Raw genomic sequence first — 16,314 nt, forward strand, 5'->3', positions numbered from 1 at the left:
ACGTGTTTAGGTACGAAATAGCGTGTTTGAGTTCGTATACGAAGTGTGGGTATAATATGAGCACAGAACCAGAGCGAACATTTTGTGCGATGCGCATATGGTCTGTGTTAAGTCAGACCGGACTAAGTGACAAAATATTGATTTCGAGAAAAACGAGTTTAAAGTTTGAATCGCAGCATCCTTTACGTTATAAATGAAAATAAATTTTTGTCGTAATTCTTGTTTATTGTTACATATTTCAAATCTGGCAAGAGTCTAATATAGCCGAAGAAATTCTTTATCCAGTGCTATCATTATCTCTCTTTGGTGTTTTGCGACTTAGTCCGGTCTGACTTAACACTGACCATATGGGAAGACTGAATTTGACAGCTGCATCTAATTCTTTGTTTTTTTAGAATAGAGATACAACGTGTTTAATTTTTCGTCATTCTCAAAACAAAAATCATTATAATGGTAAAACCGTGATTAAGACAACAAATAAAAGTGAAAAACATAACAAGTAGGTGTTTTGGAAAGCTTGAGACTCCTATTTTATGGAATGATATTTGTTTTGACAAATATCACACAGATGAATGCAAGACGCGCACCACTGTTTTGCGAAACGAGCGTGCGGGGTTATTTGGACCCCATATTCCATCAACCACCGTTCAGCGGTTTGCGGTTAGGCAGACGATTGCACACGCAATGAAAATACGTGATGCACCAATCGACAGCCTGTGACTAACCAGATTAATTTTTTTACGCAATTTTTTTTTTTGATTCATTTTTGGAGTTTCTCTAATAAATATTTCATTCCATTACAAAAAAATCAAAAAAAAAATTAGCGGTCTGAATTTCCCCGCAGGAAGATTCGAATTACCCCTACATTTGAAAATGATGGAGAAATGTAGAGTTCATTCAATTTCATTGCTTTCGTACCTCTTAGGGCCGATTTCATCACCCTTGATTATCTTTTAAACCAGGTTCACCAGTACATTTAAACTTGGCTTAAGTGCGGGTGAAGAAATCGGCCCTTAGTCTTAAATTTGCCGAAAATAGCCAACAAAATCGATAATGCAAATCGTCGCCTATAGTTGCCAATGCGTGGTGAAAATTTTGTGGCACCAAAATGTAGCTGAAGTTTCAAACTAATAAACGTTGACCGGTAATTTTTTTCACATCTATCCACCTAAATGGTCGACTAACTCCGGGTTCCCCTACAAAAAAAATTGGCAAATAAAAATTTCGTGGAATAAATTAAATAAATTTAATAAAATCAAGTGAACAAACGGATGAAAAAGAAACAAATTAAGCGTCAGATAAAATACAAAAATTAAAAAAAACATGAAGAGATGAAACGAATCGAATAAATGGGGCAAATTATAAAAAAGCAGCAAAAATGGTAAAAATAGCGAAAGGAAAATTTCGAAAAAATATCTAAACTAAAATGTAGAATAAGAATAAATGAAGCAAATAGAAGGAAAAAAACCTGGGTGGAATGGAAAAGAAACAATAAAAAATGCAGACAATTTAAATATGAAACAATAGAATAAGAGAAAAAGTGGAATCAGTTATATGAAGAATATAGAATTTCTCCGACGAAATTCCAACAAGTGGAAAAATTTATTTAAATTGAGAAAGTTAGTAAAAGATAAAAAACTTTTGGGGTCTCGTATTTAAATATTTTTTTAAATGAACACGAAAAATTATTAAAGAACGTTTTCATCGTGAATTTTGATGCTCTTGATTTGTAGAGTTATTCAGGATTCCTTTCTGGAGTCCTATTTGACCAATTGAGCACTCTAAAAGAAGGTTGGTGAGTTTTTTCTTCTTTATAATAGATACTTCAGGGATTCATTTAGCAGTTACGACGGATTAAAATAAGAAGAAATAGAAATCACATATCATTTTGAAAAGATAAGAAATCGCAATTGACTAAGGCTTCTATTTTAACCGTATAGCTTAAGCAAAAATGGGCCACTGTTTTTGAATCCTATCCGCTGATTGCAAAGTGTCGAACTCAAAATCAAAATCCATGAGATAATTATAGCAAGTATTAAATAGAAAATAATTTTCAGTCTTTTAATACACAATCTACAAAAAACGATCATAGGTATTTTTGCCTACTGCGCGTTAAAATCGTTTTTAAGTTCTCAAAGTTTTCTTTTGATCAGTTTTTCCTTCATTAAAAACCTTTTGGTATGACATACGATAGAAATAGAAATTGGACCATATTTGGTAATTTCTCTTTTTGCCAAGACGAACCGTTCACCACAGTTCAGTTTGGTCTTATCAGTTGTAACACCTTCATTTTGGTATCGTCCATAAAATCACTTACGACGTCGTCATAATTCATTTCAATCGAAAATACGTGCTTTTAGAGAAAAACATTTTTATCCAATTTGCGAAATTCTTACGAGATCCAAAAAAATCCTCATAATATGTCCTAAAATCATCAACATTGTTTATACCATGAAATGTTTGATCTTCTAATTGATAAAATGATGTTTTTCCCAACATGCTGCACTTTAGAGTATAGGCAAGTTATTCTGAATAAATCATGCCAATATTGAAACTTTAATTGCTTTTTCAAATAAATTGTTATTGAAGTAATATTTGTTAGAATTATTATATTTGTTCAAAGTCCGGGCCCCATCTGCAACTCCGGACCCGGGGGAACCACACCCGTCCCCTCTCCTCCTTCCCCTCTCGGCGGCCCTGGGCACCGCAAATAGCATAGTTATAAGACGAAGTGGCCAGTACTGCCGAATCTCCCAAACGCGTCAGCCATCGTTCTGATTTTTTCAGTGAAATAGACTCCCCATCCAAAGAAAACGGGACAATTATGCGATCATGGGTAGTAGAGTGTAGTTAAGTGACAATAGGAATTTACCATTCACCAGATCTTTTTCCCGGCGACTAGTGCAATTCTGTGTGGATATTGTATCACAACTTCTAATAATTTTGACAAGTACGTGCGTGATTCGAGTCACTACACGCTCAACGCAGTTCGGTAATTTCCGATAGCTCAGTAAAGTGGATTAAATTTGTTGATTTTTAGTGATATATTTTCCGAGTTTCCGCAAAACAAACGGCCTTTCTACTGAAATCTCGGTAAACGCTTTGTTAGCCGTGTGCTCGGCTGTGTAAAACTCGGTAAAAGTTGCGAAAAAAGCTGGAGTTCGGTAGAACCAAATTAAGTGTGTAAATAGTACACCAATTCCTTCCGCTTGCCATCTGCAACGCCATCTGAAATTGACTGGCTGATTCATCTCCTTGGTTGATCGATGTTGGAGGAGATATTCGCCGCAATGTCAGCAATATATTGATTAGGAGCCGAACTCTGGAGATCGTTTTATGTTATTTTTAGACGCAAATATAAACTTCATCAAAAAATGTATTGATCAAATGCTTGAACTAAATGCATGCCAGAATCAAAATAGTTATTTTTTTATTTTGGAAGTGTGAATATATAGCACGTACCAAAATGTTACGTGCATGTATTCGTGCCGGGTTTATTACAAATGAAGGCGATCTCAGAATGTACGTCTAAGACCAGGAATTCCTGGAATGGGTCATTAGATATATTTTAAGGCTATCACCTTTCATTTCCAGGGCGGAAACTGTTTGCAACAAATACATACATATATCAATAAACAGGTGTAGACAAGTTTCATTCATAAAATAATTGCCGATCAGTGAGAAGTGGATTGTATACTATGTGTGTGGGTGTGTTAACTTCCACTGGCCGGCAATGAAAAAAAGTTTTCTGCATATGGTCCAATCACTGCATCCTAAAAACTTAGTCTCGGGATATAGTAGGTGTTAGCTCTATCGATTTTCCAATGACTCATTTCGGAATGACGGTCATTTTCCCGTCGGCAAGCCCCGCTCAGTTTTAATACCAGTATTATACAATTATTATTATTGTACTACATAATTATTATTTACTTGCGTTTAATATATAAATTTGTTGGGTATCCTAGAAGAAAGAAGCTAGACTTCATGCATCTTTCAGAGTTTTGAACACTTTTGTTATTATGCTTCCCAGAGAGAGCCATTTTGAAACCAATTTCTAACCAATAAAGCAATAACTTGAAGGGGATCATTGTGTTCAAAGTCGAAACATAGTTATCCTCCCCAACGGATTCATATTACACCGCTTTACCCTATTCACACTTCCATAAAGACCATAAAGAAATTTAACAAAACTGGGATGCTGGGGAGTCTTGCTAGGATAGGAGTTGGGATTGAGCTCTGCTAAATCTGAAAAAAGCCATAACTCCGAATGCAGCTCCGACGAAGCGAGTCTGTGCCGCTTCTGCTAAGATCCTAAGATTTCAGTATTAAGATCATATCAATAAAATGTGCCAACCGGCACATCGGGATCGTCTCCAGTAACATCCTGATTATGGCATACTGGTCATGGCGAACGCCAACAGACAGGACACGGATCACGAATTGGATGGCGACTTTGGACTGACAGGCGTGCTTTTATACTCTCTGAGTAAGGATCTTTCTGACACCGGCTTGAAATGGCAGGCTAACAGCACGGCTGCCTCCGTCTCGACAAAAACCTGGCAGGTCTTTGGGTACCGTCAAAACTCGATTTTATGCCGATCCGGCTCTGAACACTACTCTCCATGATATATAGTGTCAACACTAGTATAACCTCCCTGTTGCATAGATAATCATGGGATCACAAGAGGTGACTACGTACAACGAGTGGAGATAGCGGCCCGGAGTTGGGACCCAATAAAATGGAGAAAAACCAAGAAACTCATACATATGGAGCAGGCGCGGTTAATCCGTTTGCCAGAGGTGGTTTGGTGAGGTCACCACCAGCAGCAGTACCTGAGGTCATTCAGCAAGAGCAGAAGGAGGGGAAGCAGTAGCAACAGCAATATCAGCCAGAGTGAGTTATACCAAATACAAATTTGTATTTGGTTATACCTAAGCTGACCAACTCCGACAAAAAATCCGCACACTGTGCGGACTGTTTGCCTGAGCGTGGTGAACGATTTCACTTCGTTGCGGTACGAATTTTTTCGTCAGAGTTGGTCAGCTTAGTTATACCCCACATAAGCCAAAAATAGTGACAGCGAAGCACTTGGTGGCGGAGCTCCACAAGTTTGTGGATGCGAGAAACAATGTCCACAAGGACATTAAGAAGATGGTTCTCAAAATCCGAATGGCACTAGTGTCTACCATGAAGGAGTATGACTCGGTAACGCGGAGGGCTGATGTAGCTGAGCAAGCATTGTCGTCGGCTAAGGCTACTATCTTCCTAGCCCCTCCGAAGCAGTGGAAGGAGAAGCAGATTGGAGCGGAGAACACGCCAGTTTCCGTGACCCCAAAAAGGACAAGAACCTCGCCTGGAGACGGAAGACCAGATGGGCCCAGGAGGCTGATGTTCGAGGAGGCTTTCATTGCCGAAGGAAAGGACGTCATCCGGCAGGGAGAAAACTGGAGTACCGTTGTAGGTCGGAAGGAGAAACACGGAAACAGCAAAAAAGAAGTTTGGAGCGAAAAGGGAACAGATGAGGAAAGGAAATCCCTCGGCTCGCCAGAAGGCACCAAAGCGAGAAGCTGTGCTCGTCAAAGCCAATGACGCGACCATGGTGGCCAGATAGAATTCCTTAATATCGGTAGGGTCACTAAAAGTTTATCGGTAGTTATCGGTAGGCCGGGTTGTTGTCCCAAAAACGTAGTATTGACATAGAATTGTAAAATACTGACAACACAGATCCCAGACCAAATCCAACCCAAAAAATGAATGTTGAGTAGGATGTGTCCAAAATCAATAAAAATCGGTAGTTTTCGGTAGGAATAACAAAATATCGGTAGTTTTGCCTTGGTCGTCTGTGAATCGGCAAGGAAGACCAAAATCGGTAGGACTACCGATAAATCGGTAGGTCTGGCCACCCTGTATACAGCGCTGCTCAAGAAGGTCAGAGAGGACCCGGAACTGAAGGATTGTAACGTGCTCCGGTGCAATTGTAATTGCCTGCGATTTCGCCAACATAAAAACACCCCGGTAGTAAAGTAAACGTTGCTCCTATAAACTTCCAAACGCAGTCTCAAGCATTAACCCACCACTCGCGCGATCATGAAACGGTCACGTATGGAAGTCTAACCTCAGTCCTAGCAGTCTAGACTAATACCTCAGTTGAACCAATCAAAAAAGTGACGCTCATATTCACTAGACAACACGTGACATGACCTGGAACTTTAGTTATATGGGGAAACTGACATTCTTCTACCATCTGTACCATACATCAAAAATGAAGCATCAGATTCACGGTCCGCGCGCGATCATTCAGGAATACACGCTACATGATTATAAAATCGAAATTATACACGCGAAGTCACAAACACGTGACAAACACGTTAATATATAAATGCTTGAGCCCGTCGCGACCATCCACGGCACCTACACCCGCGATCTCGCAAACATAATAACATCCTGGTGGTAATGTAGAAAACGTCTCAGCTTCTAAAAATTTTTAAACGCGGTCTCAAGCTCCCTCGCTCGCACGATCATGAATCGGTCACTTCCAGAAGTTTCTATCCTTGGTAACAGCAGACTAGATCCATGCCTTCAATTGGACCAATTAAAAAAGCTTTCATATCCACGTTCCATGGTGACATGACCGGGAACTCGGGTATGATATGGGGTAACTCACTCCCTGTCAGAAAGTGAATTGCACACCGAAAACTAAATATCAGAATGACGGTCTGCGTGACCATCCCAGAACGCATGCGAATATATGAATGGTTACACGGTTACAAAATCCAGTTTTATACACGCGAAGTCACATTCAGGCGAGCGCACGTGACAGATACGTTAAAATACGAACGCTTAAGCCTTTCGCGATTAACAACGCACACGTACGCCCGAGATCACGCGAACTTGATAACTCCCCGGTAATAAGGTTAACGTTTTAGCACTTACGGAGTTTCAAACGTTGTCTCAAACGCAAACCTACAAACGTCCGTTTTCGCACGATCGTGTATCGGTCACGTCCGAAAACCATTACTCTCTTTTCTAGTAACATGGGTCCATTTATTCAGTAGGACTAATTAAAAAATAAAGCTTATATCCACTAGAAAATACGTTCCATGTCGACATGTCCGGGAACTCTAGTGATATGGAAGATCTCACTTTCTTCTAGCATCTGAGTCGTACACCAAAAATAGAGTATTAGATTCACGGTCCATGCGCGATTATCCAAGAACACGCGCGAATGTGCGAAAGGCACACGGTTATAAAATAGAATTTATACACACGAAGTTACATACACGTTAGCACACGCGGCATACAAACACGCACACGCGATCGAACACGTTAACTTACAAATGCTCGAGCCCTTCGCGATGATACACACGATCGCATAGTCCCTACACCCGCACATACCTGAACCGTACAATGAATATTACATTCAAAATCACGGCCCGCTGCAATTGTCTGTCTCGTCTGCAATTGTAGTGTCTGATTCTGATGGGGAGCCCTTCCGAGAACCTAGCTCTACAGTTCCAGTAGGACAACTCAAGAAAAAAAAAATTATAACCCTAATCATGATCTTATTTATAGTTGAAAAATAATTATTTTTTGTTTGCCACAATGAGCGATATTGTTATTCCAAAGAACCCCATTTTTGGCAAGAAATCTCAACAGGTGAGGTCTCAGTAAACGGTTTTTTACATTTCTTATAAAAGAAATGTATAGAATTCGCTCAAACTTTCAAGATTTTTTCCGAGGCCCGGAGGGCCGAGTCTTATATACCAATCGACTCAGCTCGACGATTTGGGACAATGTCTGTGTGTGTGTGTCTGTGTGTGTGTGTGTGTGTGTATGTAACGGACAAATTCTCATTCGTGTTTCTCAGCAATGGCTGAACCGATCTTATCCAAACCAATTTTAAATGAAAGAACTAAAAAACAGTATGAACGCTATTAATTTGTTTTTGATTCTGATGTTTAGTTTTTAAGATATGAATGTTTGAATGCGTAAAAATGGCGTTTTTTGCAGTTTTTTTAAATTATCTGCCGGAATTGACAATATAGATCAACAATTTATATGTTTGTAGACAGCTTTAACGAATACCTTTCGAACAAGCTATAGATTGTTGAAATCGGACTATTATTAAAAGAGATATTTAACATTAAATGCGGACGAAAGATTTTTATCATTTCCCATTGCCAGAAATATGACCAAAAACATGTAATCTATTATTAACGCCAAAACGGCTTATTTTAGGTCAATAGTATCTTCGGAGAATTTAATGGAGGTAATATGCTATTTCTTTTCGTATTATGCTTTTGCTGATTAATCCCCCTATGAGTGAGATATTTTCACAAATTTTCTTGGAAGTGATTATAACGAAATGATGCCTTCAGAAAACTTGTAGCTCTTACTTTTGCGAATAACTTTACTGAAGACTTCAAATATCTATTTTGAATACTTTAAAAGTTATGGCTTGTTGTTTGTGGATTACTCTTCGTCGCCTATTTTTTGTTCAATATAGTAATAATCTATTGTAATAAGCCAAACATTATTTCGATAAATCGAATTTTGCATTTCATTTTTCTATCTACAACCGCTAGAAATAATCACCGAACACTTCCAAGTTGTCTGGAAGGAACTTGATAACTTATCAGTGCAAAAATGTTCATTTGTGCGAACCTTCTGACTGCAATTTTTCTAACATATGACCATCGGATCGATCTGAAACCTTTCGGAAAATGAAAAGCGAAATAAATAACTCCAAGCAACGGCGTAGCCAAGAGAAGGTTTTGGGGTATAACACCATACAACCCCCCCCCCCCCCGCCCACCACACCAAAAAAAAATTGGATTGGAGTTGAAAATTTATTGATGCAAACTTATTTAATTCAATATTACAATAACATTATCTGATCCGTAGATTGATAACCTGTTGTTGTAAACATCATGAGGACTTTTGATAAATTGTCGGAATGGGGTCCTGATATGTAACTGATCTATTGTTCTTGATTTCACAGTTGTCTAATAGCATCAATATCAAATTCCTGCCTGAAAACATTCCAATAGAAAATTCCAGAGTTCTGTAATCAAACATAATCCTCAGATTTATTTTCAAATTTTCAGCTTTTTTCCTACACAATATTACGAAAGCTTATTAAACAATTTTTCCTAATAAGTTTGTGAAAATTATAAACTATTTGAAATTTTTTAATAGTTTTATTTTTTATTTAACCGTGGTTTTTTAATAAATAGTGACCATCGCTTCACAACGTAGTCTATTTTTCATGGCTTGCGGTGAGCACGATCTCTCGAATTGCTGAACCGAAAATTATGGAATAGAAATTAATTTTTAGTATTCTTTACAGACCCGCTGGTGCCCTAAGACGATTTCGCTAGATTTTCAGAGCACTGTGCACTAGACTGCCCAGAAAAATGATGAATTTTTGAAAACTCACCCCTGAGTCGATTCCTAGTCCCACCAGGAGTACTTGTACCAAATTTGAAGCAAATCGGACAAGTCTAACTACCGGACCAACATGCCTGAAGTTTATATTGGATTTTTCAACAATTTACATAGAGAAGACTCACTAGCTCGTATTTTCGCCGCTAGGTGGCACTGTATACATCGTATTATCACTGTAAGTGAAAATAAGAAAGATATTTTAATTATCTACAACTTTGTCGAAGACTGCTAGTAAATCCGGCTATGTTAAAAGAAGTTATTAAACTTTTAACGAAGTGATGTCTGAGTCAGTTTTGCATGGGGCCTAGCAGTGCATGGTTGTGTATCAGTACTCGACTCCCGCGAACTATATATTTTTGTGAAATAATGGTTAGATTTAGCCGAATAGTATGTTTACAAGAATTATAGTAAATAATACGAGTTATGTTTTGGTTAGAAAATTTTAGTTCCACCTGTGACCGCATAGAGGGCGCCACTACTAACTTTTCATAGAAGAGAGATAGAGTATCAAGATGTTCAGAAGAAATACTGAAAAATGCCTGTTCTATAACTTTGTAAAAGACACCAAATTTCTATCTCTCTCCGTTGAAAAGTTAGTGTTGGCGCCCTCTATGCGGTAACAGGTGGAACTAAAATTTTCTAATCACAGCATGACTCGTATTATTTACTATAATTCTTCTGAACATAGCATTGAGCTAAACCTAACGATTATTTCACAAAAATGTTTAGTTCGTGTGAATCGAGTACTGATACACAACCATGCACTATTAGGCCCCATGCAAAACTGACTCAGACATCACTTCGTTAAAAGTTTAATAACTTCTTTTAACAAAGTCGGATTTACTTGCAGTCTTCGACTAAGTTGTAGACAATTCAATTATCCTTCTTATTTTCACTTACAGTGATAATACGATGCATACAGTGCCACCTAGCGGCGAAAATGCATGCTGGTGGGTTTTCTCCATGTAAATTGTTGAAAATTCCCATACAAATTTCAGGCCCGTTGGTCCGGTAGTTAGACTTGTCCGATTTGCTTCAAATTTGGTGCAAGTACTCCTGGTGGGACTAGGAATCGACGCAGAGGTGGGCCGATAGGGGTCATTTTTTCCTGTTACCCTACTGTGCACCCAGTGCATTAACGCAAGTGACGGAAGGTTATCGAAAAGTTTCGTGAAAATGAAAATTCCAGTAATGATGATGATTTTCCCAAACGGTTCGTTTTCGTGAGGTTTTTATTTGTTCCTTGGCATTGGGATTAGCGATAATAATTCAAATCAACAATACTACTGGGAAGTCACCTTTAGAAAAAGTCGATGTCGAAGTAAAATTTGAAACTATGCACGCATGTACTTCAGAGATAGCGTGATATAAGGAGCTGCGATTTCATTTCAACGCTTTTTTGTGAAAAGGGCGATACTTACAAATGTAAACATAGGGATTTTTTCTTACATGCGAATGAGGGCTTTGAAACGCAACAAATTAACCTAAAAATTTTGATTCTACGATATTGCTTTCTTAAACTACAGCAAAAAATACAACGGGCGAAAGTGTATTTTTGTTTGTTTATTTAAAGTTTCGCCCTCCACGCTCCATGCAAACAAACAGGGCGATACTTTTTTTGCTAGCAGTTTAGAAGCGAAACTGTCATTTTCGTATTTTTTTAGGATTATCAAGCTGATACCAGCTGTAAATAGTAACAATGATCGCTATTGAAAAAAAACCCGGACGAAATCGGTGATGTAGAACGGTAGTTATTGTAAAAAAACGTAAGAACGATACTTCAATGCTGATAGGAAATAGGAATAGAAATAGGACCGAAAAAGTAAACAATCGCCAAAGGGGCGATACTATCATTTTGTAAATTTCAATAGCAAAAACAAATTTTAATTTAATAATTTCAAATACTTTATGAAGTTTTGGGTTTCGATCACTGAATCATGCAATCTAGGATGTCAAAAAACACAATAGTTCTTAAATATGAAATAAAACCAAGTCTGGAAATTATCACTGTTGATTTTCTTTGAATGGTATCACTGCTAGTATCGCCCTTTTCAAGAAAAAGCGTTGATTTCTTAGTTCTCAGTCGTGTTGGAAATTTGAGTAAAATATAAACTTCAAATCAATTCAAAAAAAAATTCGCTTTTAGGAAAATTCAGTTTTCCCACACCAATATAGATATTTTATTAACATAGCATTAACAAGAATTCGTTGGTATGTCTATTTTATGGGCCATTTTTTCGCTTTCCCATTGATTTGGTTTGAGATTTCTAGCACTGATGTTGTTCTATGCTGATTTGAGCGATTCTCTAAGTCCTGTAGTATGTGTTATCAAAAACATCGCGAAGCATCAAGTTCTAAATGTTCTTAAACGATATAATATCCGAAGAGAGTGATAAGAGTTATAAGAAATGTCTCATCACACTGTTAGGTGGATTAAACACGTTTTTACTGAGTAAAAGTGACGTTTGATAGCTGAGATTCGGACAATATTTCACCGCAAATTAGCAAACAAATCTCACTTAAAATGTGAGTCTAGCAGAACCATTTAATATTACTTGATTCCATTCGAAGCGTCCACATCTCACAATTTCCATAGATGGTTCGTTCTACATTGACTCCATTGTTGCTTTCTTATTTATTTTCAGACAAAAAAAAAAACCGGAATCAGTCCCCGTGGTGTACTCCAACCGGACACCCCTCCACAGAACACAGGCCGTTGTGGGAAAGTTAATTGAAGTTTTCGCCATTTCCTCGGTTACTGGTTCTACCACGCAGCAGTACATTCCGGTTGCGGTTTTGCGGCACTGGAATAACGGCGTGGAGCGACGGTAAAACAAATTAAAAAGTCGTCCCACCTACGCCTCAACATCGACCCAACGGCAGCGGCGGAAAAGTTGAAGTGTTCATGTATGTAATAGGTTTCACCGCGAACGGCAATCCCTCGGCTCATCGTAGTCGAAGTTCCGGGAACAAAATGACAACAAAAGTGATTAAATCAAAGAAAATCCAATGAGAAGATTTGGCGTGCCCAAGCGCGAGTTGCTGTATCCAGAGGAAAAAAAATCCGGTCTCCGATATTGGTTTAGCTGGTGGGTAACTGTTCGCGATAGCGGGTGCTGGGAAACGACCCCTCCCATCTTCATCCGTGTGGAAGTGATTCCGAAGTAGGGAGAAAGGTGATCCGGTGAACTTAAATATTCGCTGCGGTGGTTGTGCAGGAGTAAAGTGGAAAATGACTGAGATGTTACGGAGCTGTGGTTGCTTTCAGCGCACTCGGCGTGGGTCGAGTATCGAGGATTCATCCTCCTGCCGATCGTCGGAGATTGAACGTGGCGGGGAAATTACGCCGCACAGTGGCAGTCTGCTGAAGCTGTTCACCTCGAAGGGCTGGTACCGGCAGTGGCGGAAAACCGGTCGCGGTATGAGCATGACGAAGATTGAACGAAGTAAGTGGTTTTTTTTGTGTACCGTTATTGAGCTCGTTATGGTTGCGCTGAAAGGATGGATTTTTTTAACTTGTCAGAGGATTTTATCCTTGTTTTGGGCGATTCCAATCAAACTGTGACCAGAGTGTCGCATCGTTACCGGTACCGGTATATATATAATAGTTGATTGCGTTCCTAGAAACTTCTATTCGATAGGTTAATTGAAGCGAGGATAACGAACGGGTAATTCATAGCCCAGTTCCCACCATCATCGATCATGCAGCTTAATTTACTCGTCGTCCAAATGTACAAGTACCGTGTTTGTTCGAAAAGTTATTGTTTGTGCTTCTTCTATGGCGGGGTGATTGCTTTAGTATCAAACCGACCGTCGATGTTTGCTGCTGTAGACTGTTTCATATTATATAGATAGATATCTGAAGAACAGGTCATACCATCAGGCGAATCGTTTCCAACCTGTTCGTTTCACGGTGGGATAGATGGTGGAAACGCGGGAAATATAATTCATAACACAGCATGAGCAATTGCGAGTTGCATGTTTGTGTGAAGTTAGTTCTGTTGAATCTTATGTGATTATTTCCACTGAAATTCTAACCACTATATTTTCCACTCGAATTCACCCCACTGTGAATGACGAACCGGTTGAAATTTACGAGAATCGATTCTCGTCATTAGAACGCGGGTAGTCAGCCAAGCAATAACAATAAATAGTTAAGTGCTTCAAGCGTGGGAAAATGGTGGGAATTGGAATGAAACCTGCATAAGGTGGAGTGCTTGAGTCTGCAGTATATCTCAAACTAAAATACTCCAAGGTTTTTACAGCTCCTCTCTATATTAAGTTAGTGTTATTAAATTTGTGTTTACTTCTGATTGTCTGGAATTGAATCGTTTTTGAAGTAATAAGGCAAAATATTACAAGTATACCTCGATACTACGTTTTAGTGAATCCCAAACTTGAGTTTTAAAATGTTATATGTTCTTAATATTATATGAACCTTTAAAAAATTACTATTGTTAAATAAACTCATAAATTAGTTGTAAATTGTTTTTTCCTTTTTTATTTCGACTATGTTAGTCACATTTTCTTTTTTACATTTTAACGACATTCAATTAGCTAGAGATTACTGGGTAGGGAAAGTTATGAAAATTAGAGCAATAGTACTCAAGTGAGAGCAAGGATGTGAAGTTAACAGATCAGTACTTCACCGTGACAACCGACTCGGTCGTCACGGTAAATATGGACACGTCTATCTATACCGGGACACCATTTTGAAATTCAAGATGGCTGCTATAAAAAATAAATTTATCAAAAATTATCATCAACATGGGCGTCATTTGAAAGGTGGTGGTCAGTATATGAAGGAAATTGATGATTAACACCATTTTTAAACCATACCATTCAAATCCAGGATGGCGGTTTAACGGTTCCACAAAACAGTGAAAAGCTTCATCAGTTTTGGTGTCAATTGAAAGGGAGAAACCAGTATACGGTGGAAATGGGTGATTTTCTCCAATTTGATATTCAAGAGGAGGGCTTCCGGTAACCACTACGCTATATATAGTATAGTACATACTGCATTGGATGCTAAGCCAAACCAGTTTCATTAATTCTCATCAGCTTAATCAGAGCTCCTTTTTTGCAGGGCATCATGCACGATTAGGAGTTTGCCCAGAAACACAAATACTGTTTTCGTTTTTGGAGTCAGCGTTAAACCTGCGCTAGCTTAGTCTTGTCACTAAGTTAGTGTCGGATTGTGATGAGACTAAATCGAAATGCAAATTCCTCAACTAATTTACTCTAAAATCATGACACCCGGTCAACTGAAAGGTGGTAGTTAGCAGATAAATGAAATTGGTATTAGAGGCTACTTTGAAATTCAATATGGTGGCTTCCGGTATCTTTAAACACCGCCGCCCGCAATCTTGACATAAATCCTCAATAACACCCCTGATTTAAAATTTTTCGTGGTTTGTGAACGACACATATAAAACCCAGAATTACTCTTAGGGATCATCCATAAATGACGTAGCATTATATGGGGGAGGGGGGTGTTTTGTATTTTGTGATTATGTGTGACGACAGGGGGTAGGGGGCCATATCATGCTACGTAGCTTTACCCGTTTCATCTAACTAACATCGTTTTTTTGTTTTTTTTTTTTAAATTTTTTTACGGGGTCAGGGTGGGGGGTAGGTTTACCGTCAAGCTACGTAATTACCAGGGGGAGGGGTTTGGGGGTTTGTGACGAAATGCTACTACGGGGTAGGAGGGTATCAAAAATCACTCAAAAAATGCTACGTCATTTATGGATTATCCCTTAGAAATCCAAGTAACATGCATATTTACACATATTTTAAAAAGTTCAGCAATTTTGATACATTATGAATTTTATATATAATCGAATTTATTAGTCTAATAAAATCCGATTAAAAATCTATCAATAACTGATGAAAACGGGTCATCACTTTATTAATTTGGGTCATTATGGGTGTTATTTGAAAGGGGATCTTGAGTAGATGACGGTAAGCGATGAGTCCGGCCATTATGAAATATAAAATCGTGAATTTTGATAACCACACAACATTTGAGACATTACTCAAAACTCATGTTGCTATAAGAAAGTGGTTGCCAAGTACAGTCTAAATTGGTGAGTTTTCTGCAAATCTTTAGAATGATCATAAATACTGACATAACTTAAAATTGAGTAGTGGACAGACATTTGTTATTTGTAAATATAAAGTAACAACTTTTGATCATCCTACTGTATAAAGCCACATTATCTGTTGAACACCAAAACCAAGCGGAAGTTTGATTCAATCGAACCACGTTCGTTCGAAAAATCAATCCGTCGTAATTCAGAATAAGTCTGATAATTCGATATCGTATTCGTATCTTATTTTTCCATGAATCTGTCTCCTGAACGTTTATTTTCGATATACTAAACATTTATATTTTCATGTTATTTATAATTGCTGGACAAAGTGAATGTTATTTTTTTAATTTCAATTATAGAGGTTTTAACCTTAAGGTCATTCACCTCTTCGGGATAGAAAAATCTCTTATGAAAAATTTCTAACCCTATGTGCGGGGTCGGGACTCGAACCCAGGTGCGCTGCGTACAAGGCAATCGATTTACCAATACGCTACGCCCACCCCTTGAATGTTATTAACCCAACAACGGTTTCGTGACTTTTTCTATACGTAAACAGTTTTGTGGGGTACATTTGTACCCCAGAACTAAAATCGCTCCAGAATATATTTAATTTTTATTGGATTTATAATTAAATTTGATAGTTTTATTCTAAACTCATTTGTAAAGAATTTTGTTCAAAAATATTCGTGTTTTGTCTATTTTATTATGTATTATTTCAATTTTTATACGACAAGTCTTTAAAACACGTCAAAATTCTCTTTTTTGCTTAAA

At 38.1% G+C, this 16,314-nt stretch overlaps 1 protein-coding gene across 2 annotated transcripts in view; it reads left to right on the forward strand.

The window, feature by feature from the left end:
* LOC131691768 (serine/threonine-protein phosphatase rdgC) overlaps positions 1–16,314 on the forward strand; it is a 217,539-nt gene that overhangs the window by 89,550 nt on the left and 111,675 nt on the right. For both annotated transcript variants that reach the window (XM_058978400.1, XM_058978399.1), the window contains exon 2: positions 12,094–12,894. In XM_058978400.1, coding sequence (XP_058834383.1) covers positions 12,681–12,894 — 214 coding nt within the window. In that variant the 5' untranslated portion in view covers positions 12,094–12,680. The remainder of the gene's footprint in view (positions 1–12,093; positions 12,895–16,314) is intronic.

The sequence above is a fragment of the Topomyia yanbarensis genome, chromosome 3 (assembly GCF_030247195.1).
Source record: "Topomyia yanbarensis strain Yona2022 chromosome 3, ASM3024719v1, whole genome shotgun sequence".
Taxonomy (NCBI): Eukaryota; Metazoa; Arthropoda; class Insecta; order Diptera; family Culicidae; genus Topomyia; species Topomyia yanbarensis.